Source organism: Lytechinus variegatus, chromosome 9, assembly GCF_018143015.1.
Source record: "Lytechinus variegatus isolate NC3 chromosome 9, Lvar_3.0, whole genome shotgun sequence".
Lineage (NCBI taxonomy): Eukaryota > Metazoa > Echinodermata > Echinoidea > Temnopleuroida > Toxopneustidae > Lytechinus > Lytechinus variegatus.
In genome coordinates, this window is record NC_054748.1 from 16,365,637 (window position 1) to 16,391,843 (window position 26,207).

At 37.9% G+C, this 26,207-nt stretch overlaps 3 protein-coding genes across 3 annotated transcripts; 1 reads left to right on the forward strand and 2 right to left on the reverse strand.

The window, feature by feature from the left end:
• Positions 1 to 1,035, reverse strand: LOC121421845 (histamine H2 receptor-like). Its single transcript, XM_041616645.1, has one exon. The coding sequence runs from the start codon at positions 1,033 to 1,035 to the stop codon at positions 1 to 3; it is 1,035 nt and encodes a 344-aa protein (XP_041472579.1).
• A 15,647-nt stretch (positions 1,036 to 16,682) lies between these two features.
• On the forward strand, positions 16,683 to 21,262 carry LOC121421846 (aggrecan core protein-like). The gene is made up of 4 exons (XM_041616647.1): positions 16,683 to 16,850; positions 18,572 to 18,736; positions 20,079 to 20,659; positions 21,011 to 21,262. The coding sequence occupies exons 1-4, from the start codon at positions 16,709 to 16,711 to the stop codon at positions 21,260 to 21,262; spliced, it is 1,140 nt and encodes a 379-aa protein (XP_041472581.1). The 5' UTR covers positions 16,683 to 16,708.
• Positions 21,263 to 22,313: 1,051 nt separating this feature from the next.
• LOC121421560 (alpha-1A adrenergic receptor-like) lies at positions 22,314 to 23,520 on the reverse strand. The gene has a single exon (XM_041616310.1). The coding sequence runs from the start codon at positions 23,515 to 23,517 to the stop codon at positions 22,498 to 22,500; it is 1,020 nt and encodes a 339-aa protein (XP_041472244.1). The 5' UTR covers positions 23,518 to 23,520; the 3' UTR covers positions 22,314 to 22,497.
• Between the last annotated feature and the right edge of the window lie 2,687 nt (positions 23,521 to 26,207).

Here is a 26,207-nt window from a genome sequence, read left to right on the forward strand (position 1 = left end):
TTAATTGTTATCATGATGGGTCATGGAGTAATCAGTAGCTGAAACTCCGATGTCATCTCTGAGTTCTTTCTTGCAGCAAGATCTCAGCATACGTACAACACTCTGACGGAAAACACGATCCATTTTAGAGTAGACGAATGGATTGATGGCCGAACTGACGTAGAAGAGGAGGCAGGACACGTGCGTTAGGGCACTGTTCAACGCGAAGTCTTCGGAAACGACAAAACACAGGTGCATTATACCAACGGGGAGGTGGCAAAAGATGAAAGCAGTTACGATGAATAACACAATCTTAGAAGCCTTGATTTTCCTCTTGATGTCTTCCCGGCCTTCTGCATCCACTGGCGGACCTGCAGATGAGCATTGGTGCGCTGCTATCCGGCGAGACTGCACAATAGCAGTTCGCAAAATGATGACATTCAACAGAACCATCGTTACCCCACCAAATAGCGTCAAACAAAAAGTCAAGATATCAACAACCAGAGTGGCTGCTGAAGTTTTTGTTCTAACAGGAGAGCAATAAAATCCTGGTACAGTCACTTGCGAACTACCAAGTGCAATAAGCATTGCATTGTACGTAATGGCTACAACCCAAGTAAGAATGACTGCAATCAGTATACGTCGTGGTGTCACGTAGATGTTGTATCTCAAAGGCTTGACAACTGCCAGGTATCTATCGAAGGTGACTAACAGCATAAGCAACATGGAATCAAGCCCACAGATGTAGGTGACACTGGTGAGGTATACATCCCATTTTGCTGAGCAGGTGATGTCATCCGTTACAGTTCTCCTGTAGACCTCAAATGGGACACCAATGATCCCAGTCAAGAGGTCAGTGATAGCCAGACTTGTCAGGATGTAGTATGAGGGTTTCTTCAGAGCTCCCTGGGTGAACACGGCTACAACCACCAGGATGTTACCAGCCAAAAGAACTGCCACTAGAGGAATCGAAATGGACACGTAGAGCGCAGTTCGGCCAGGAAAGTCGTTTAGTCGGAACGTTGTGGTGTTGTATAAAGTGTAGAATATACCCATTGTGCTGATCTCACTGAATATCTAAAACTTGAAGGGAAAGATACATGTAAGCTGCAGACTTGTTCTTTCACAAACAAACCTTTTCTCCAAATTTCCTCGGGAAGTGGTTGTGTTGGATGATACTCCTTTCAGGATGAAACCATATCAATATATTTTTTTAGAATTCGACAGATTCTCTTCCCAGAATCAAAAGATGATTTGCGTAAAAGTCAGCTTGGGTCAAAGGATTTATTTAGGTGATGAGAATTCCTATTTGGCACAGGACCTGCACGGTACACCTATTTACTTGAAGATCAACTTCGAGAGTGTATGAGTTGTTCGTAAGATGTCTTTCAAACACCTCTGGACAAAGTGTTCAGTCTACATCACTCTCAAGACCAACACAACAAGCATTGTACTCGGTTCATATTAATTTGTCAAAACTAATTAAATCATTCCTGCAGAGCACATTGAATTATTTCCTTATTACACGTATATCAGTGTATGTGCACTGCCCTTTACACCAACCCAGGGCAAATAAACTCATGCATCATAATATTCCTGCATAGTTGCTGTACTCCTGCATATTGTTGCTATACTTTTGATCATACAGAAAAAACCTTAGACACGTTTTCATTTGCTTTCTATATATCATTATTGTATTAAGTTGACCTTACAATTTGAAATGATGTTATCAAACGGGCGGTGATACATTTCGTTGATATCAATTGAGTTATCCATGAAGTTACCTGAATTTCGAAAATACAAAGTTGAGTAATATTTTTAATGAAATGATTATTCAAAGTCAGTGGAGTATAGATCGAGAGTCAACCAATAGAAATAAGGACAATAATTTTTATCAGAATTTTTGTAAAATTTTAGTATTCCCTCTGTTTGCCTCTCTTCACCATTATCTCTTTCTTTCCCTCTCTCACTCTCTTTGCCGTTGAGTTATCAGAAGCTACCGGAAGACTTATATGATGGGTCGGGACATTATGTTTCAATTCCTTATTTGAATTTGATAATTAACTTGGTTCCAAAACAAAATGATCAAATTTTTACAAGGGCTCTGCACAAATTCCACTCAGTCAAAATGAACAATATTTTTTTACACAGGCTAGCCATGGACCTATCCACGGAGGATTATTCTATTGTTACTGGGGTGCTGAGCATTGTCACAGCACCCCCAGCAACAATAGATAATCCTCCATGGATAGATCCATGAGGCTAGCTTCATTATATTTCATCATTATTATTATTATTTTCATTATGTCCACATCCTTCAAATTTTATATGTGCGGCGGAGTTATATGATTACACAGAGATTTCTTATTAACACCATTTTATTCTCTCTTATTTTGCGTGAAAATATTATCGGAGCTTTTGTATTAATATTGTTTTCCCCGGTTTTCAACAAAATATTCTTCCAAAACATGACCCGATTTTACTTTGAAAATCTTAATAAGTTCTGCTACTTTACGTTCAGTATATATATATAATGGGAAAAAAAACAAATAGAAATCATTTTAAAATATATTAATACGAAGGCTACGTGAATATGGTACATACTGAACAATTAAGGATGGTGAAACGACACGAGCAAGGTAACAGGATAAATTAGAAGATATCGTGGGATGTATTACAAAATTCATTTTCCATTCGATAGACTGTCATTAACTATTTCAGAATATGTTTTTCATGAACTAGTTCAAGAAGACATTCAAGGAAAGTGCTCATTGGAGTCTACGTGCAGTATCCGACAAGGAGGCACGATTACTGCAAGAATGGCTCGTACTCTATGCGTTGGAGAAACGTTGGTCGTTATAATTGCATTCGTTGGTAAGTGTCTACTCTCTTTTTTGTCTGGAATTTGCTAAGAGGTCCATTCTCTACAAACAGTGTTTATTACTGATGCCACTCACTTCCATACACATTTGAAATTATTTTATACATGCCCTTTTAATCCTAAAATCATGCAATTGTACAATATTTATCAATTAATATGTACCTGATCTGTAACTATATTTGATTTGTGTTTGTATTTGATGTACATTTGAGAAGGAAATACAAAAAAGTTAAGAATCTTGAATGTTGAATATGTATTATGTGATATTAAATTTTTAAGATTTGACATTTAGAAATCTTCTTTGAATCATCATGTTGAAGGAGAAATAAAACTTTCTTTCACATTATAATGAAGACAAATTAAAATATTTTATACATTAAAATACAAAATGAAGAGTGAGTGGATAATGACATTGGTCCTTTCGTTTGTATACCGACCGGTTTTTTTTTTATTTATTGCAATTTAAAAATGTCATGTAATTTCCCTCCTTTATAACAGATCTTACTGATTTTGATAACATTTTCAGTATTAAACTATTTTGATTTTTCCTCATTTATACTGTTTTGGTGGGGTTAACTTTCCCTTTAAGGTCAGAGAAGATCATTCCATTGCAAATGTATAACTCAAACAATTCGATGTAAAAATAATTTTATTCACATCAACATAATGAACAAAGGTGGCGCTAGTAGTATAGGTGTACCCATAACGTCAAAACTGATCCCTATTGTTCTAAACAATAGAAATATGAATTATGATATAATCCTATTGTTCTAAACAATAGCATAAAATATTAATCTTCTTATAGAAATATGAAATCGATGAATATGAAATATGAAGTATGGGTCATAGAAATGTGAATTATGGAAACATGAAATATGATATCAGAAACAATAGAAATATGAATTATGGAAATATGGATGACGTCAACGAGAACAATGAAATATGAAAATTGAAAATATGGATTATGACCTAAAGCAATATAAATATGACTTATGGAAACATGGAAATATGGATGACGACACATTGGAGAAAGATATGAAAAATGAAATATGGATTATGACCTAAAACAATAGAAATATGAATTATGGAAATATGGAAGTATGGATAACGACACAGTGGAGAAAGATATGAAATATGGAAATATGAATTATGAAATATGACATCATAAAACAATAGAAAATGAAGTATGAAAATATGGAATGATGGATGACGACACCGTGACGGAGAAATATGAAAAAGACGAAGTATGAGCAAACATGAAATATGACATTGGTAAACAATAGAATCATAAAAAATATGCAAACATGCAAGATGGATGACGTCACCGTGGACAACCAGGGAACGTGAAAACATGAAATATGGATTAGTAATTATGACACCGTACGACAATGGAAACGAAGGGAGGCACGGTTGACCATCGCAAGAACGACGAAAACAGGATTTAAACTAGAACTGCAATCGTTTCAGAACGATGTGCATGCATTGACGCCTCTGATTTAATAGAGAGCAAGAAACAGGAGGAGATCAAGAGAAAACTCTAGATGATATACATTCTCAAAATGTTAGAGGGCGCTTTTTCTTAAAGGAATGATCACTGATGCGTAAAACACAGTTGGAGTATGTGAAATGATACAATTGGCAAACCCTGAAAACATGAGACCAAAATAAATTCAAACAAGGAAGTTATAGCAATTTAACTATTTCAAGACTTTGCAATAGAAGGCGCTATTTCTAAAGGTTACGGTCCCTAATTATGGACAGTATGTCTACCAAATCAGAATGAATTTGGATGAGAAACGGAGGCAGGAGAGGACTAACAAAAATTACATGTTAATCAAATTGGATTTTGGCAGATTTTGCTTTTCATAGGAAATTACATTCTCGAGTCAAACAAATTTCGTCCATTTTTAGACCAGGTGGCCGCTGAAGAAAGAGAGAGAGAGAAAGACGCAGAGAGAGTAATAGAAATAAGCATACAAATTCGCTGACAATTCATCAACGTAACCCAGTGTTAAGTACATATCAGAACGATGTGCATGCATAAACTGAGTTTATCGCCTTATTGGACAAATGGCGTGCCATAGTACGTTCAGTTCGTTTTTGCGCGAAACCGATGCAATAGACACTGTGTACAATTCTGTTGTTGATAATGTGTACATAGTGAGCAGTATACCATGTGTTCAGATTGACTTATCTTGAAATTTTCGGTTGTAACCTATGTCGTATTTGGTATCACTGGAAAGAGTATTCCAATGCGGTGACATTGATGCCACTTCTATTTGTGCGCAGGCAATAGACCGGAAGTAAATGCCATATAAAGAAAGACATTAAAAATGAAGGTTTTGCACAATAATTTGAAGCTGACGTCAGATTTTTGTCAGTTTCTGTTACAAAAGGTTGACGAACGGTTGAAGTATATATCAATACTCATATCAGCCAAGTTAGAAAGAATAAGCTTCAATAATAAGGAAATAAGAGCAAGTTGAAGTTGTGCTGGCATTAAAGTGCATTTTGGGGTATTTTGCTGATTTTCGGGAGCATTTTTCAGATATTTGGTCAGTTGTAAGGTATATATTTTTTTAATGGCATGAAAGATCATATCTTGAAGACCCTAAATTCAAAAAAGGGTACGGGTTTGGCCACGCATGACGCAATGAGGAGCATTCAAAGGTAAGCGTTTTTTAAACTTTAGAGGGCGCTATTTCGATGACGGAAGGTCAATGATGCGTGAAAACTCAGTAGCTTGTATGTTATGATACCGTAATCAATTCCTGAAATAATGAGTTCAAAATGAATCAAAACAAGAAAGTTATGGCCATTTTACGATTTGTTTACTTTACATTTCAATAAATATGAAGTTTTTGAAGGAAGGCTATTTCGGATTTGAATTTAGGACATGAAGATGGCATTTTGAAGGTCAGGTTATACGTCGCAGATGATAGAGAAACTCTTGGACTATCTATAGCAATTTGTTAGAAGTCTGTAGCATGCAGGATAATTGAGATATGAAAGAATGAAGAATGGTATGCAAATGGACTTGAAATGGACAAAATGGCGCCTGGATGGTCATGCATGAGTGATTTTGGAAAATGGAAGACGAGAGGCACAACTAGGGATGCTGGACAACATGTGTACCAAATTTGGATGAATTTGGATGAGGGACGGAGTCAGGGTAGAGCTAACAAAACCATGTGTTAAACAAATGGGATTTTGGTGGAAGAAGAAGAAGAAGAAGAAGAAGAAGACTAGAACTGCAATCGTTTCAGAACGATGTGCATGCATTGACGCCTCTGATTTAATAGAGGGCAAGAAACAAAAAGAGATAGAAAGAAAACTGTAGATGATATACATTCTCAAAATATTAGAGGGCGCTATTTCTTAAAGGAATGGTCACTGATGCGTAAAACACAGTTAGATTATGTGAAATGATACAATTGGCAAACCCTGAAAATATGAGACAAAAATAAATTCAAAGGAAGTTACGGCAATTCAACTATTTTAAGACTTTGCAATAGAGGGCGCTATTTCTAAAGTTATGGTCACTAATTATGGATAACATGTCTACCAAATTAGAATGAATTTTGATGAGGAACGGTGGCAGGGGAGGACTAACAAATATTACATGTTAATCAAATTGGATATTAGCACATTTTGCTGTCCATAGGAAGTTACATTCTCGAGTAAAATTTTTTAGACCATATTGGCGGCCCATACGTGGTTGTTGAAAATGTGTGCATTGTGAGCAGTATACCATGTGTTCAGATTGACTTATCTTGAAATTTTCTGTTGTAACCTATGTCGTATTTGGTATCACTGGAAAGAGTATTCCAATGCGGTGACATTGATACCACTTTTATTTGTGTGGAAGCATTAGACCGGAAGTAAATGCCATATAAAGAAAGACATTAAAAATGAAGGTTTTGCACAATAATTTTAAGCTACCGTCAGCAATTTGTTAGTTTCTGTTACAAAACATTAACGAACTGTTTAAGTATATATCAATACTCATATCTGCCAAGTTAAAAAGAATAAGCTTCAATAATAAGGAAATAAGAGCAAGTTGAAGTTGTGCTGGCAGTAAAGTGCATTTTTGGGTATTTTGCTGATTTTCGGGAGCATTTTTGAGATATTTCGTCAGTTGTAAGGTATATATTTTTTTAAATGGCATGAAAGGGCATATCTTAAAGACCCTAAATCCAAGAAAGGGTACGGGTTTGGCCATGCATGACGCAATGAGGGGCATTCAAAGGTAAGCGTTTTTGAAACTTTAGAGGGCGCTATTTCAATGACGGAAGATCAATGATGCGTGAAAACATAGTAGCATGTATGTTATGATACCGTGATCAATTTCTAAAAGAATGAGCGCAAAATGAATAAAAACACAAAAGTTACGGCCATTTTACGACTTTTAGACATTACATTTCAATAAATATGAAGTTTTTGAAGGAAGGCTATTTCGGATTTGAATTTAAGGCATGAAGATGGCATTTTGAAGGTCAAGTTATACGTCGCAGATGATGGAGCAACTCTTGGACTATCTGTAGCAATTTGTTAGAAGTCTGTAGCATGCAGGATAACTGAGATATGAAAGAATGAAGAATGGTATGCAAATGGACTTGAAATTGACAAAATGGCGCCTGGATGGTCATGCATGAGTGATTTTGGAAAATGGAAGACAAGAGGCACAACTAGGGATGCTGGACAACATGTCTACCAAATTTGGATGAATTTGGATGAGGGACGGAGTCAGGGTAGAGCTAACAAAACCATGTGTTAAACAAATGGGATTTTGGTGGAAGAAGAAGAAGAAGAAGAAGACTAGAACTGCAATCGTTTCAGAACGATGTGCATGCATTGACGCCTCTGATTTAATAGAGGGCAAGAAACAGAAAGAGATAGAAAGAAAACTGTAGATGATATACATTCTCAAAATATTAGAGGGCGCTATTTCTTAAAGGAATGGTCACTGATGCGTAAAACACAGTTAGATTATGTGAAATGATACAATTGGCAAACCCTGAAAATATGAGACAAAAATAAATTCAAAGGAAGTTATGGCAATTCAACTATTTTAAGACTTTGCAATAGAGGGCGCTATTTCTAAAGTTATGGTCACTAATTATGGATAACATGTCTACCAAATTAGAATGAATTTTGATGAGGAACGGTGGCAGGGGAGGACTAACAAATATTACATGTTAATCAAATTGGATATTAGCACTTTTTGCTGTCCATAGGAAGTTACATTCTCGAGTAAAATTTTTTAGACCATATTGGCGGCCCATACGTGGTTGTTGAAAATGTGTGCATTGTGAGCAGTATACCATGTGTTCAGATTGACTTATCTTGAAATTTTCTGTTGTAACCTATGTCGTATTTGGTATCACTGGAAAGAGTATTCCAATGCGGTGACATTGATATCACTTTTATTTGTGTGGAGGCAATAGACCGGAAGTAAATGCCATATAAAGAAAGACATTAAAAATGAAGGTTTTGCACAATAATTTTAAGCTACCGTCAGCAATTTGTTAGTTTCTGTTACAAAACATTAACGAACTGTTTAAGTATATATCAATACTCATATCTGCCAAGTTAAAAAGAATAAGCTTCAATAATAAGGAAATAAGAGCAAGTTGAAGTTGTGCTGGCAGTAAAGTGCATTTTTGGGTATTTTGCTGATTTTCGGGAGCATTTTTGAGATATTTCGTCAGTTGTAAGGTATATATTTTTTTAAATGGCATGAAAGGGTATATCTTGAAGACCCTAAATCCAAGTAAAAGTACGGGTTTGGCCATGCATGACGCAATGAGGGGCATTCAAAGGTAAGCGTTTTTGAAACTTTAGAGGGCGCTATTTCAATGACGGAAGATCAATGATGCGTGAAAACATAGTAGCATGTATGTTATGATACCGTGATCAATTTCTAAAAGAATGAGCGCAAAATGAATAAAAACACAAAAGTTACGGCCATTTTACGATTTTTAGACATTACATTTCAATAAATATGAAGTTTTTGAAGGAAGGCTATTTCGGATTTGAATTTAAGGCATGAAGATGGCATTTTGAAGGTCAAGTTATACGTCGCAGATGATGGAGCAACTCTTGGACTATCTATAGCAATTTGTTAGAAGTCTGTAGCATGCAGGATAACTGAGATATGAAAGAATGAAGAATGGTATGCAAATGGACTTGAAATTGACAAAATGGCGCCTGGATGGTCATGCATGAGTGATTTTGGAAAATGGAAGACGAGAGGCACAACTAGGGATGCTGGACAACATGTCTACCAAATTTGGATGAATTTGGATCAGGGACGGAGTCAGGGTAGAGCTAACAAAACCATGTGTTAAACAAATGGGATTTTGGTGGAAGAAGAAGAAGAAGAAGAAGATTACGGAATAGGAATATGGAACAAGAACAATGCATTGTCGCCATTGGGCGTCAATGCAAAGAAGAAGAAGAAGATTACGGAATAGGAATATGGAACAAGAACAATGCATTGTCGCCATTGGGCGTCAATGCAATTACGGAATAGGAATATGGAACAAGAACAATGCATTGTCGCCATTGGGCGTCAATGCAAAAATATGGATTAGGGTGCCAGGTCGAGATTTCAGGGGAGAGACAAGATTGACAGGCCCATGCTTGTCAAATCCGATAACACGGGTACAATGGGATGCGAAGAAACAAGGGAGTCGTAACGAGGACGGGTGTTTCTATGGTACAATGGAAACAATAGAAGGAGGAAGTGTTTGTCTTCGCAAGGGCCTGGGTCGGTGAATAAAAGACGGGTACAATGAGATACGAAGAAACAAGACAGTCGTAACGAGGACGGGCGTTTCTATGGTACAATGGAAACAATAGGAGGAAGTGTTTGTCTTCGCAAGGGCCTGGGTCGGTGAAAGGATGAGTGGGCGAGTGGATTTAATGACTTTCGGGTCAAAGGACACTTTGCAAGAATGGGTGCTCCGGCCGTCATGATGAAAATATGAATGGGTGAGCGGATTTAATCGACGTACGGGTCAAAAGACACATTGCAACATTGGTTGACGGTGTGGCTGTTTTGAACAGAGGTCAAAAGACATGTTTTTTAACGTGACAGGTTCAAACGACGAGTGACCAGGAAGTAACACCCAGCATAAAAGCAGCGACATTGGACTGATATATTTTATTCACGCCTTGAATTTCATCTTATACACCACGCCAGCATCACTTACGTAAATATCACCATGTACCAGGGAAAGCAGGAAGAGATCGTAGTCATCCCAGACACACAGCCGATGGAAGAAGACGGCGGCCCATACGCAAAAAAGGCAAGATTTGCCTTCGAAGGGAAGACGGAGGCACCACCACAACAAGCTATCAATGCTCGAGTTCGTGGAGGAGGCGAGGAGGGAATCGGGTGGAAATCCAGCGACATCGAAAACGGTAAAAACACCACCAACACCACCGACCGGTGCTAACATTGCCCAGATAAACATATGCCAGGGTATAAAACCAAAAAATGTGACTGTACGAAAGTTTGGTGGCCGCGTGTATGTGGACATCAGAGAATTCTATCTGCTTGGAGGCCAAACACTGCCGACCAAAAAAGGCATCACCTTGACGGAGATGGACTTCAAAAAAATCCAGATGTCGTTGAAGAAGATCAACGCTGCTATATACAAGGGCAAAAACATGTAGGAGAGACGGAGACCGGAGCAGATTGGGCTGGAGACTGTAGCGGGTTGGAAGAGAGAAAACGGGACAGAGGGAACAGATCAGGACTGGTCGGAGAGGAACAGAACGGACGGGTCTGAAGAGCAGAGAAAAAATGAACTTTAACGAACGCTATTCAAAAAAGAAGAACCAGATCACAACAAATTTGAATGCGGTATTTTGAAAATATTTTTTTTATCTGTTCTTGTACATATTGTGTACGATTCGTCAATGTACCTTGTATGAGTACCCTACATAAAAAGTTAACCTGTTGGAGACTAAGTCCCCATTGTGTGTTTGGAGTATATGGACACATGTTCCATAGCAAAATTATCTCCAACGGGTTATGCGTGTATGAATGAGCGTATGTGTTGACAACGGGTAAAGTATGCGTTGATGTTTGTAGGAGAGATAGAAGATATAGAAATTAAGTGGGGAAAAAAGAGTAAGAGTGTGTGAGAAAATTGTGAAAAACAAATTAAATTTGGTGTTGTAAATGTGTGGTAAAATGAATTGAAGAATTTTGATGAGAAAAGAAAGGAATAGAGTGGTTGTTAAAGAGGGTGTGGAAACATGTTTGAGCGATGAAGTTAAGTTGGTTATGAATATGTGGGACAAAAGAATAGGATAAAAATAAACAAATGATATAGCTGAAATATAAATAAAGATAAGAATATAATACGAAATAAAAGTTTAAATGATATTACTAACGAATAGTTTATGAAATAAAATCAATAACAAAAGAAGAAATTGTTTTTTTTTAAGGAAATAATAGAAAAAACACCTTAACGATGAAAGCTTTTGATATCTAGAATAAAAAATAAAATGATAAATGTGAGATTCTAATAAAATTCTAATTAAATCATATGGGTAAATTAAATATGAACAGAGGTGGAGTGTATTTATGAGGATTTTTAAACTAAAAATTATTTGTAAAAAAGGGGTACTGCTTGTGATCTACATGTGTCAATCATGAAAAGTTAAAAAATAGAATTAAAGATATGTTGCAAGTAGGGATATGGGGTACAAAGGGTAATTTTTTTATTGTATTTTATGTTCCCTGAATGACATGTCACCAGACATTATTTTCTCGTTTGATAGACTTCTTCGAAGGCAGGTACTGTTTTTATTATATTGATGACAATAGTTCTTAATGACGGTCATTGTGAAACCGTATTAAGATCAGGGTGGTTAAACTTTTTTTGCGAAGAACTGGTCATAAATAACGATGAATGGGTAAAGGAGTCTTTTTAATCCTGCCTTATGATGCGTTGGTCTCAAACCATATCAATGTTTTAAATGTTAAAAGTTTTACTCAGTCGTAATTTGTTGTCGGAAGACGAAACATTGTTGATAAAACGAACATGGAATCGGAGCAAACAAAAATTATCAAGGTTGGAAAAGGCCTCGATCCGAAACATTTTTATCGCAACAGTACCCCGCAAGAACACCACCACACGCTCTGCGACAACAATCAACATATGAAGGTTTTCAGCCTGATGGTGTACCAAGGGTTTTTATTTGCCCATTTTCGTCAATTTGATAAAGAAGATGGAATGGTCACCTTACAAGGGCATTCTATCATCATAGAGCAGGCTGAATTTGAGGATTTTTTGAAATACAAAATGGAACATATAAACCATGATATGAATAACTCGGTCTGTGTTTTTTTCTAAAATCCCATTTTGCCGGAACGTGTATGACATGTCAACTGTAAAAGGGGGTCATTTTCAGGTGCGAGGAATTGTATTTCAGGCGTACAACCGTACGTCAATACGTTTAGCACCATTTTCATTGGATACTGGACATTACGATATGAGTGACAGTGGAATGGTCCTAACCGATGTTGATTGGCAGGAATTTTACAGCACCAAGCCAAGATTGATGGACTTTGTTGAAGAACAAAAATAAAACAATGGACACCGAGAACAAAAAAAAATCCATCATATCCACATTTAGAACTTGTCATTCTACAGAGAGGGCTCATGCAAGAGCGCACACGTCCGGGGAAGAGATACACCCACCCTTTTTGTCGGACAATGCACGTCAGAACTATCTTGACCAATGAAAACGTTCATTGAGTGACAGCACACGTACGAGGAATTTTTAAAGACGGTAGAAAATATGGGGGATTGATCATTTTACGACAAATCGTAACCATACCGTATCTTTAAGATACCTTTTACAATTTCACGAATTCTCGAATTCTCAAGCGGAAAAGACGGTGGACACAACCATCAATGCAATACAGGGTGTGAAAGAGAGGAACACGGCAGACAATCAGGTAGGTGAACGTAATTCTAATAGAGACGTGCGCGGCGATAAATCAAACAACAGTGCTGCTCCCGGTACAAGCTATGCCACCGATTCCAAAGCTCTACCACCACCACGGGTCAATTATTTTAGCTCTACCGACGATTCGGGAGATGAGTTTGTGAAAACGCCTGAAAAAAACAAGCTTGAAAAGAAAAACGGGGGGTGGTGGTCAAAAAGGGGGAAGGGTAAGAAAAAAAGTAAAATGTCTGAAAAAGAATCTGACCGTCTGTCCGAGGATGATGACGGTATGCCCTTTTCGACACGTAAAGGGTGTTACTTATTCTTATATTATCTGTATAACATAATTCTTTATGTCATGGGTCGGAAATACTGTAATCTGTTATGTATTTTGAAATATAATTAAAACAAATTGCATTTATCACCAGGATTTATCATTAAAAAGTAGATCTTGTACAGTAACACGTTATTTGACTGTCTCTATGCCCTGGTCTCAGTTATCGCTTGCTTCAGTTCCTTCCATATCTTCGTCACCATCATCATTCTCTTCAGGTTGATACTGGAACAGTCCATCGAATTTTGTCCCATGTCTGGCGAGGACTCTTTGAATTGCTTTCTGGACATTCATACCTTTCTCCACTTTTTCGTTGACATCGGAAATGATTTCTTGATTGGTTTGGTCTTCTTCAAGAAATAAGTTGTGCCTTAAGAAACTGGCGTAGCGGTCGAAAAAGATGCGTTTGATAGCCCACAGTACTTCGTGAGCCTTTTCTTTAGCTTCTTCATCACGCATGCCCTTGGATATATATTTATCGTACTTTTCATCCCTCAGTTGTTCGGTAGCTGCCATCGCCTCCTCGTACCATTCTTGATACGCCAGGTTGTCTGCTGGTTCATCTTTGTCAGGGATCTCTGTAGATTCATCTTCTCCTTCCTGTGTATCAGAATCACTCGTGTCAGTGTTTTCATCATAGCTTTCTCCAACAATGCTGAATCTTCATTGTAATCATTTTCAGTCACATTTCCACTATCTTTCATTTCAAGGTGTACATCTCTTTGATGCCTCTTCAAGTCGTAGTTTCGACTGTACGACCTATCACACATTGAACAACCGCATCGCTTTACTGTATCGCGAGTATTCATGCTGGCCCACCGAATTCAAACTTGCAAATGATGGGCTGGAAACAGAACTTTTGCCTTTTATTGCGTTTCTACCTGTAAATGTCAATTTTTATATCGAACGGCGCGTGTTTACGTCTACTCCTCCGCTGACGCCGTATACAGAATTGTTAATAGACCAAAGTGTTAAACGGTATGACAGGATAGAAAAATGACAGAATGACGGGATGGCGAAATGACGGAACGATACGATGGCAAAATTGCAATATGACGAAATGACGGCGTGACGGAATGGCGGGATGAGGGAATGACGAATGATGGTGTGACGTTATGGCCGAAATGTTATGACGAGATGACGATATGACGGGATGGTGAAATAGCGGTTGACAAAATGAAGGCATGACGGAATGATGGTATGACGGAATGGTTAAATAACGAAATGATGGGAAGACGGATTGATGGAATGACGAATGATGGTATGACGTTATGGTCGATATGTTGGTTTGGCGAAATGGCGGTATGACTGAACGGTGACATGACAATATTACGAAATGACGGAATAGTTGTCGAAAATTAACAAAATGAAGAAAAGGAACAAATGTAAAAATGAACAACTGAAGAAAATGAACAGGAGGAAATGAAATTATGGGATGACAGAATGACGGATTGGTGAAACGGTGGTACAATAATAATCCACTATCATATTGCGCTTAATACATCGGAACGACGTGTCTAAGCGCTTAACAAATAAATTATTACCCCGGTTCATCGGATTCAATCAGTCATTCCCGCACACAAAGTGTGCACATCCTCCACTCCCTGGGGAGTATCCCAGTAAGTTGCCGGTGAGGCGCACACAGTACTGGAAAAGCTACAATGACTTTCACATCCTATCAGTACCCATTTTGCACCTGGGTCGAGAGTGGCAAAGTGTGGATTAACGCCAGATCGTGGTGGGATTCGAACACACGACCCTCTGTTTACAAGGCGAGAGTCAAAACCACTACACCACGGCCCCTCGATCCCCTGTGTAATGAAAAAAATCTAGCCCAAAATACATTGATGGAATGTTGAAATGACGGTATGACGAATTTTGATTTGTCAGCGTGACGAATTTTCGTATATTGGTATGACGAATTTTGATACGTTGGTATGATGTCCTATGTGTTGAAATGACGGTATGACGAAAGGGTGAAATGACGGAATGACGAGATGAAGGAATGGTGATATGACGGTATGACGGAATGATAGGATGACGGAGTGGTAAAATGACGGTAATACGGAATGATGGATTGATGAAACGGTGGTATGACGGGAATGGTGATATGACGGTATGACGGAGTGGTAAAATGACGGTAATACGGAATGATGGATTGGTGAAACGGTGGTATGACGGGAATGGTGATATGACGGTATGACGGAGTGGTAAAATGACGGTAATACGGAATGATGGATTGGTGAAACGGTGGTATGACGGGAATGGTGATATGACGGAGTGGTAAAATGACGGTAATACGGAATGATGGATTGGTGAAACGGTGGTATGACGGGAATGGTGATATGACGGTATGACGGAGTGGTAAAATGACGGTAATACGGAATGATGGATTGATGAAACGGTGGTATGACGGGAATGGTGATATGACGGTATGACGGAGTGGTAAAATGACGGTAATACGGAATGATGGATTGGTGAAACGGTGGTATGACGGGAATGGTGATATGACGGTATGACGGAGTGGTAAAATGACGGTAATACGGAATGATGGGATTGTGAAATGGCGGTATGACGGGAATGGTGATATGACGGTATGACGGAATGGTTATATGAATGGCTGACGAAAATTAACAAAATAAAGAAAATGAACAAACTGAAAAAATTTGCAAAATGATCGAGGAGAATATGAAGGAAATCGAGAAAATGAAGTAATGGAGAAAAATGAAGAACATGTGGACCAATAAAGAAAAACATGAAGCAAATGGAGAAATGAAAGAAATTGTAGAAATTGAGGAAAATGGGGAAAAAGTGAAAGAAAATCGAATAAACTTAACGAATGAAAGTAATTAAAGAAAGTTAAAAAAGTATGAAAAAATATCAACTTTTGGGGGTGACAAAATATGCATCAAAAAGCGGAAAGTATAGGGATAAATTCTTTGTTACTATTTCATTTTTGGTCAATATATAAAGTTATTTTGGATAGGAACAAATCAGGAACTGAAAAAAGAACTTTTGTTTTGAAAAACGGATAGAAATGTACAGCATTGCTAGTAAAAAGACAAAAGAAAAAGATGAACTGCCCAAGGGCTTGCTACGATCTCTGTAAAAACAATCTATGTAACTTAAATATGATTTTGTAATTTCTGTAAAATTACTTGTTTCATGATTTATGATCAATTGTGTAACCTATGATTTGAATGTGAATAAATCCTCTACTAGAGGCAAAAACAAAATAGGGATAAATTCTTCGAATTTCGAACAGGGTAATACAACAACAAAAAAATGACGTTAAACAAGCATGATAAACAGTGATGATTAGTCGAAATATACCACCCGCTTGGTTGATCGATCTGTTTATATGATAGTCAAGTTTACATGTATGACAGTTCAAATACGAATAAAGAGCTATTACGTAATACGCGTGCTGGTTCTTCGCAAGATGCATGACGCCATGGTTTGGTGTCAAAATATTATTATATATATATATATATATTATATAAAATAAAGTCCCTGTCTATTGATATTTGGTTTTCTTTTCAATGTATCTCCTTACCGTGACGCTCTCCTTTGTGCTTGACCGCTGTACAAGTCCATGTCCAAGTACCATACTCGTACTCTACTCATCCTCGGAAAATAATCGACCGTTGCCTTGTTGCAGATCTTGGATCCACACATCCACTGGTGAGAGTGGTTCGGACTGGTTGTCGCGCCCACGGTGACGTCATCCATCTTCCATGTTTCCATATTTTTATGTAATTATATTTTTTTATGATGTCATATTTACATCATTCATGTTTCCATCCACCGTCTCTGTCGTCTCGATGTCGTTATCCATATTTCCATACTTTTTCAGTTGTTTTATGATGTCATATTTCACATTTTCATACTTCATATTTCTTTTGTTTATAATGACATATTTCGTATTTGTAACATTCATATTTCAATATTTTTATTCTCTCTGACGTCATCCATATTTCCATATTTCATTTTTCTATTGTTTAATGATACCATATTTCATGTTTTCATAATTTATATTTCATATCTTTATCGTCTATGTCGCCAGACATATTTCAATATTTCCATAATTCATACTTATATTGTTTTATGATATCATATTTCATATTTGTATTATTCATGTTTCCATATTTCATATTTTATTGTTCTCTCTGACGTCATCCATATTTCCATAATTCATATTTCTATTGTTCTATGTCATAATCCATATTTTCATTTTTCATATCTCTATATTTCATTGTTCTCGTTGACGTCATCCATATTTCTATTGTTTCTGATATCATATTTCATATTTCCATAATTCACATTTCTATGATCCATACTTCATATTTCATATTTATCGATTTCATATATTTCTATAAGAGGATTAATATTTTATGATATTGTTTAGAACAATAGGATCATATCATAATTCATATTTCTATTGTTTAGAACAACAGGGATTAGTTATGACGTTATAAGTACACCTATACTACTGGCGCTATTCGGATGATGAAACAAAATTTGGTTGCTCTCATAATTTGGTTTATTTCTTACAACCAGGGTAATCATTGGTGTCTCATAAATAAACAGCATAATTCAATTATGATTTAGCTTCACATAAATTTCTTTCAACCATATAATTAATACCTAGACGTTATACGACCTTGATCTATGCAATGAATCTAAGTGAGGGGTTGTCTATGTACAAGCTTTGCGTTTTGGAAAGTCCTTCCGTTTTTCCTTTTAAATAGCAAAAATCTCTGAGGAAATTTTATTTTTTAATTGCGTTCCTTAAATCTATATTTTTTTTTTCTATAATATACGCTATTATGTAATATTTTTACTTTGTTATGTTATGTTTAATACGTACAACTGTGAAACGGAAATCAAAACAAACATTTTATGTCATAGATGACCGCATGAGGTTTAATGATTAGGCCTACATCCAAAATATTTAAACATAGCACTGTTTAAGAGTTAACGTAACAATAAATAAGGCGTTTCAATAACATCCATTTAACTCGAACCAAATTTTTTTTTCGAGGTTCATCGTTAACTTGTCTCCTGGATGGCCCCTTGTAAATGAAGTGAGAGTCAAAATGACTCGCTAATCTGAGTCAATCGGCACACACAAGTGAGTCGAACGAACGACGTATACAACAGCAATATTTTGTAGTTTGACGTAGTTACGTAAGACATGATACAAATGTTGCGTGTAAAATGATCAAAATGTCAACAATGGCATACCTATGTGCATCACGAATGTTTGTGTCATGTCATGTAAAAACGTGTCCTGGGACACATGAATATTAAGTAACTTTAAAAATCGGAGTAAAATAACTGATATGGTCTACGTTTACTCCGGTTAACATCACAATATTGGCTATGCATTATTTCCTTTACAGTCATGACAGTTGCCGAAGTGGTGCCGAACTCCTGCCGAGCCACGTGCGGTTCCATAACATCGGCCAATGGTGACGTCATCACTTTGCTACCAGTACCCGCTGCTCCTGTTATGAATGTGTTGAGAATGAACGTTCGTTCTGCAACGTTTGTATGCCTTCTTCCAGGTATACTTTCCTTTTTATTATAATAAAACTGATAAATCCATTGTTTATTTTTCAAAATAGACATGAAATGAAGTACACCGAAAAAATTTGCTATGCCCAATTGATCGTGGGCCTGGCAGCCACTGTGCAGCGCCAGATCGACGAGGCTCTTTCGACTGAATCGTTGAACGCCAAACATGGTAGCAGCAACTCCAAGTTTTAACGTCTCTTGGTCTGACGCGGCCGGGGTTTGAACCCCCGACCTCCCGGTTGTGAGACGGACGCTCTACTAACTGAGCCAACACACCGGTTATACATGGTATCATAAATCCCTCGGCTCTAATAAGCAGTGGGCCTATCCATTTTTACAAACCTTCTAAGACGGCAAAATAATTTACCCCGCCGAGTCGACATACAAAAGATTGTAGTAAGCCCTATATTGCCATGTTAAAACTTATGTCGAGTTGGCGAGATGGAAATATGAAAAATTCGACAAGTTGATGGCACTTTGAAACAATTGTAATCATGATGCAGCCATCAGTCATAGAGTGATATATATATAATATTCGTTTACTTGCTGTTGCTCCATAGATTATGATTTAATCTTTCTTTCAAAGAGAGCCTCTGCTATTATACACGTCTGATTTGATTTTTACTTATAAATATAGATGTAACCTTTCACCGTTTTAAACGTAGCTTTTCATCTCAATACAGCATTGAACGGTCGGCTGGTTATTTGAATATTATAGAGGATACTGTGGAATAAAAGTAAAAACAAAATAATTAGAACGTCAGCGAAAAGGCAGTCGAAAAGAATAAAAAGAACAATCATCTCAATTACCTCAGTAATCGAAATGGAGTGATAGTACAATATTTTACTCTGCAGAGGGTAAGGTAAATATAGCCGACAGACTACTGATGCTGAACCTCTATTCTGCCGTCGTTCGGGAGCGAACATAATCCAGTCTGTCTCGATATCTCGGAGCTATTTTGATTAATCCTCTATCCAAGTGAGATAGCCGATGAAAGTATGCCCTCTTGATCACAAATCATCTACATGTACAAGGCAAAATCTCCGGTGTTGAACACAAGCCCGGAATCTATATTTGTCCACACCAGAGATGTATTGAAGGCAACGCCAGTTTGAATTCAAACCGATGCTGTTTTAATACTAATTGGTGTTGTACAAACACCTATCTGGTGTTAGGCCAAAACGAAAACTGGTGTTGTTTAACACTTCTCGGGTGTGGACATACTCCGGGCTGGTGTTAAATCAACCCCAGAATTTTTGCAGTGTACTTTTTGCCTCCGACTGGTACAAAGACTGTGATACGATTCTCATTTGTATTTTTATTATCAATAGGAGCTGATACCACTTCAACGATCTCAGCATCTCCAACCCAAGCCTCATCAACTCTAACCACTCTGCCATCCCCATCAAGTCCTAAGAGCCTCTCATTAACTAAAACAATCCAATCATCTAAAAAAATCACATCAGTCTCGACAACGCCGTCAACACCATCATCAGGAAATACATCAATATCTGCACCCTTATTAACCATGTCAGCATTAACATCAACAGCCGCAACTCTTACTTCATTAACTACAACAACACAACCGACCCTTACAACAAACACATCGGCGCTTTCATCATTTACATCAATCGCGTCATCTTCAGCGACGTCCTCAACAGCTTCAGGAACACCAACAACCTTATCAACTATATCAACATCAACAAATCCATTAACACTAACAACTCCGACGAAGTCTTGCGCCGAATCCTGGTCGTACTATGACGGGTGGTGCTATGCCTATTTCAGGGATCCAGTCAATTTTGCCACCGCCTTGTGGACGTGTCGGACGATTGCGGGTTTGGAAGCCGATTTGGTCTCAATACACAGTGCCGCTGAGAATGCGTTCGTCTATGACTTATGGGTGAGCTTGGTAAGTATAAGTATCTGGTTAACATTTTTAATTGAAGGTTACGGAAAGATGAACCAGGGGCGGCATCATGATATTTTGATATAATAGTAGAGTGATATTAATCAAATGTGTCGTCACTGATTTTCTTGATAAAAATTTGTGAGACTTTCTTTTCTTCCTAATTACTGTTGATCTTTCACCCCCCCCCCCCGCCCCCTGTCCTTGGTTCATTTATTTCTTAACGATGGCCATAATTTGGGAGCACACCCACACACAAATGACACCACTTGGTGAAAATGCTGCATGAAGAGGATTTTGTTTTTTTTATTATCATGTATTTAATTGCTAGCACTTTGGTTGTTGGCTTAACAGGAGGTATACATTGGTGCTTTCTTATGGATTGGATACCATAAACCGACGAATGCGCCTTTGGAACAACCCTTCGTTTGGACCGACGGGTCACCGGATGATTACGACTTGTGGGGACCAACGCAGCCCGACAATATTGGAGGAATCGAAAACTGCGTGTCTTTCTGGGGTGCCGAAGGTGACCCGGTGAAGCTTTGGCACGACGTACCGTGTGATACTATCGCTGCCCCCTTCGTATGCAAGGCAGCTATCTAAAGAATTTATTTGGATCTGTTAAATCTGTAATTTGCCTATCATCCCCAGTAAGGGTAGCCAACGTAGTTCAATGGAACAGCCGATGGCGCATGGACTGAAGCTTTTGGTTCCACTAAAGCTTTTCAGATAAACCTACATGAAAGTCAGAAATTGAGATGTAATTAGAGATAGCATAGGAGTGATAGGACCTACATAAGTCTGACACCAGACTTTTTGAGAAACAAAAGAATTCGTTGTAATGTAGAGCTGCAGTTAGCATTGTCGCTTTTGGGGTACTTCACCCGAACAGTCTTTCCCCAGTGAACAGCAGACGTTTCTCGGTTTGATCAGGATAGTTGAAATGAGATCAGTAGACCTGCAATATGTAGGGCAAGGAGAATTTTATGAATATCTATCACAAAATGTCTATTGGTGAAATAATTACAATTTTAATGGGTAGTCCTACACATACTGATTGTTAATACCATAAAGGTGAAAAATAATAACTGAATAATAACTGTTCTGGTAATACTTTTTGCTTATTACAGGGGCCGCTGAGCGGTTTTCAAAGGGGGGGGGGGTGCTGACCCTCGTTTCACGTTTTTGTACACACTTCCGCGGCATAGCGAATAATCGGTGTGTATTTAGGTATTTAGGATACAAGATTGTATATACAAACAAATTATCTCCCATTTTAATTGACTGTATAGACCAAGGTCTACAACTGGGCTGGTACCCATAGGCCATAATTGGTCTATTACCGGACCACTGATCCTAAGCCTCTGTTGCCGGATCTGGTTTCGGAGGTCTAGTTTTGATAACAGACTGGCCGGTTCCCGTAGACCATAATTGGTCTATTACTGGACCACTGATCCTATGCCTCTGTTGCCGGATCTGGTTTCGGAGGTCTAGTTTTGATAACCAATGAGACTGGGCCTTTACCCGTAGGCCACAGTTGGTCTATTACTGGACCGCAGCCCCTGCGCTTCAAAGTCTGTTGCCGGACCTGGTTCCGGAGGTCTAGTTTTAATAACAGACGGGATATTCAATATTTTTTCCGTCAGTTAATTGTGCCACAGATATAGCGGTTGCAGCAATCTGTGGCAAAAAGATAACATACGACCAGAAACGACTGGGGAGAGGGAGCCTAGTATCACCATATTCGACATGCAGCGTCATTTGAATATACTCCAACTTTTAAAACAAGTTCATCGCTACAAAAAAACAGGAACAAGCGTCGAGTTCAGCCATCTTTGTTAGGCAAGGCTAACAACACCATCCGATGTCTGACCGTTGTCTCTTTGATACAATCTGACGGCACGTGAACTGAGCATGCGCCATGCGCATTCCCTGAAAACGCGATCAACGAGGCAATAAATGAGTGGGTTGACCGCCGAACTGATCAGATACAAAACAAACGATATTTCATTCATAACTCCGTTCAGTAAAACGCTGTCTGAAACGGCGAAACAAAGATGCATGATCCCGATTGGTGTATGACAGATAATGAACGCGGTCACTACGCAGATAATCACCTTGCACGCTTTCATCTTTCTAGCCGCTTCCTCCCGGCTTTCCGAGCCACCGGTTGCGTTGTCCAAAGCACGTTCAACGTCGGCGATCCGTCGAAGCTGTCTGATCGCAGTCCTCAAGATGACTGCGTTTAAGATAATCATGGTCATGCCCGATGTTGTAGTCATTACGAATATGCAAAGGTCCAACAAAATCGAGTAAATATCCGGATCGTATCGGATTCCAACACAGATAGCCGATGGGACCTTTTCTTTGCTATGATAGATTACAGCCTGACCGATAACCGAGAAGACGGATATTATCCATCCAATCACCACTGCGATTGCTATGCGTTCCTTTGTCACCAATGCGTTGTATCGGAGCGGCTTCACTACGGCGACATAGCGATCAAACGTGACCATTACCATGTGAAGCATCGAGTCAAACCCACAGATGTACGTCATTCCCAATAAATAGACCTCCCATCGCGCCGAGCAAGTGATATCGTTCACATTTGTCCGACGGTATATCTCCATGGGTATCGCGATCACGCTTGTGAGGAGATCGGTTACAGCGAGACTTGTTAGGATCAAGTAAGTTGGTTTCTTTAAACTGTTGTAAGTAAAAACCGTTGCTATGACGATTACGTTACCAATGAAGAGGATGAGAATCATCGGAAGGCAAAAGCTAAAGTAAAAGATATTCTTTCCCGGATAATCGTAAAGTAGAAATCTTGTTTGATTAAAAAGGGTATAATATTCCATCTTCATCCGTTGATATTCGGTAGACAGTCGTTGATTTAGATTTCAGCGTTTGTATCTCAGACTAACAAATATAAATGAATGACTGACTGGCGTTATTTCAGATACATATGTATATGAAGAGTCTCATTCTTCGGACCTGTTCGCATAAATTTCTTTTAAGACGTTTCGAAATATCTGCGGATATCCGGTATACTGGTATAATGTATAAATCTTGTGATGGAATCGGTCTTTGGCAACCTTCTTCTTCTTTGTTGAATCCCTCCGTTCCTGGAGAACTGCAAGACTCAATTTTCCGCAAGAGCAAGTTACCGAGAAACGTCCCCTTTTGAATAAATGATTTGTCTTATTTCAGCTAAGAACATTAATGGTTTAATGCTTCGAATCACGCAGACCATGATGACGTACACATTTCGAGAAGATCCGGTGAGATTCTCTACAGTTGGAAAGCAGTACCTGATGTGGATGATCGTCTCATGAATTGACTCGAATCATTTTTTCAAACACCTACTTCCATGTTTTTGTGTATCGAATCTGTTCTCTCAGTTGCTTGATTCATTGTTAAGATGGAAGAAGATGTTGCGAAAGAACCCGTTCATATTCTTTTGCATGTCAGGTGACATTTATAGCCATCTGTAACATTTTAAGTTACCAAAGTCCTTTATACTGGCTAGAAACTGACGGAGTTCAGCTCTGATTTTTATTATTGTCGCCGCCTTCTGGATTTTCGAGGAATGAATAGTCTTTGCCTGAACATCACAAAAGAATTGCGTCTTGCTATTGATTCACAAATTACATTAAGACTCTTTCAGGGTTGCACTGCCTGATTTTGTTCTGAATGGAATAATGGCCTTGTCCTCGTATATTGCTGCAAAATATCGATATTTCCAACTTTTTAAAATGCCCTCTCTCACGTCGTTTTTCTTTATTTTGTTTTTATTTTATTTTGTACATTTCTAGCTGCTTTTGTGGGTAAGAACGTCAGATTCAGCTTATTTCAAACGATAAAATAAAGTAATGCTGATACTTTTCGATCTATTGACATGTTAGTGGTCATGAACAGGTAGTGTAAAGATTAGGAACAAACTCATTATTACGAATAGGCATGATCATATATATTTTGTGAAGAGCTCTCTTTTGATTCATCACATTGAAACGCGATAAAAGATGTTCATATTTCCATTTATATACATGTTTGTTCTCTTCATTCTTTTCGTTCTTTCTGAAATGCTTTAGCTCCTTTTTATTTCCCAGCGCTTCTACAATATAATTTCACATTTGTTTCATATTATTTCATATTTTCGATTTCTACAATCAAAGCGGCGTATATTTTATGCCATTTTATTAATGCATTCTACGTCCTGTCAATCATGTATGCCCTCATTTGGTCTTTCAGATAATCCTGGGTCTATTTTGCTTTTTCTTTATTTTTTTTATGTGAATGTCAAATAAAAGCGATGAATGTATAATGAATATATGTATATATATATATATAAATATATATATATATATATATGAAAAAGCGTAAATGAATAGGAAATAAATGAGGAAAAGACTATAAATCCCTTGACCATTCAATCTGACATCTTGAACGAAGTGTTACATTAGCAGGGGCTGCGGAACCGGGAGGGGGAGGGCTTCGCCCTCTAACCACAATTTTTTTTCCCCAAACAGCATGTATGAAAACGTAAAAATTACCATCTGAATGCGATTTTTTGCATGATAAGCCCTCCCATCCTTTGGCTCACCACCTCCCCCCCCCTTCAAAACCGTTCCGCGGTCCCTGATTAGTTTTTTTTAAATAAAAATCAAGGCTTAGGAGGGGGAAAAACAGAGGAAGTCTGAAGAGGGGAAGATGGCGCACAGATCGAGAGACAAAACTTAATATTTTGGCTTAGACATTAAAAAAGTGTAACGGCATGAAAGTCACGGGTAAAGAGAAATGACGTTTAATTGGCAAGGTTAGGATAAAAAAAGGCGAAAGTAGCAGTGAAGAAACCATTGGGAGAGATAGAGGAATGTGTATCTATGGAGAAAGAGAAAGAGGTTAAAAGAGGCGGTTAAAAGAGGGAAAGCGTGAGAATATAGAGATATAGAGCATAGCAAACAAGAAAAAAAACTATACATTGAAAATTCAAACGTGTAAAGACGTTCTTGACTAATATTTTCACCTAAAAAATGTTTAGTTTAAGGATAAAGGTCGCCATAAATGCAAATAGCTTACCAAGTTGTTTGCGTATAGGATATGACTTTTATAATGTGCATCGTTGATCTCTTGAATGTTTTTCTTATTGCAAATATTTTGTGATTTATTTCAATTTGTTATATTAAAAACAGAATTTTTAAAAAAGTTAATGTACAATTCGAGGGGATTTGTTTGATAGAACTGGCCTCGGGCCTCTGCCCTTATCACAGGAGTATATATTATGACACTCTTCATGGCGCCCCCAATGTTAGTGATGAGAAACACCTACCTACAACATGTACAAGAACGTTTTTATTCGGCTATGGGTGAGAACTGCAGTCTTTCTCAGACATTGGATACATATATAATTAGGTAAGTTCACATGTATTCCGATTTCATTCAACAGTTGATTATCAAATTCGCCATTCGAATCATGCTTTGGTTTTTTTTATTTGTTATTACAAAACACTGGTACAGGTCCTATTGGACGGTTGGTAGATATAAAAAC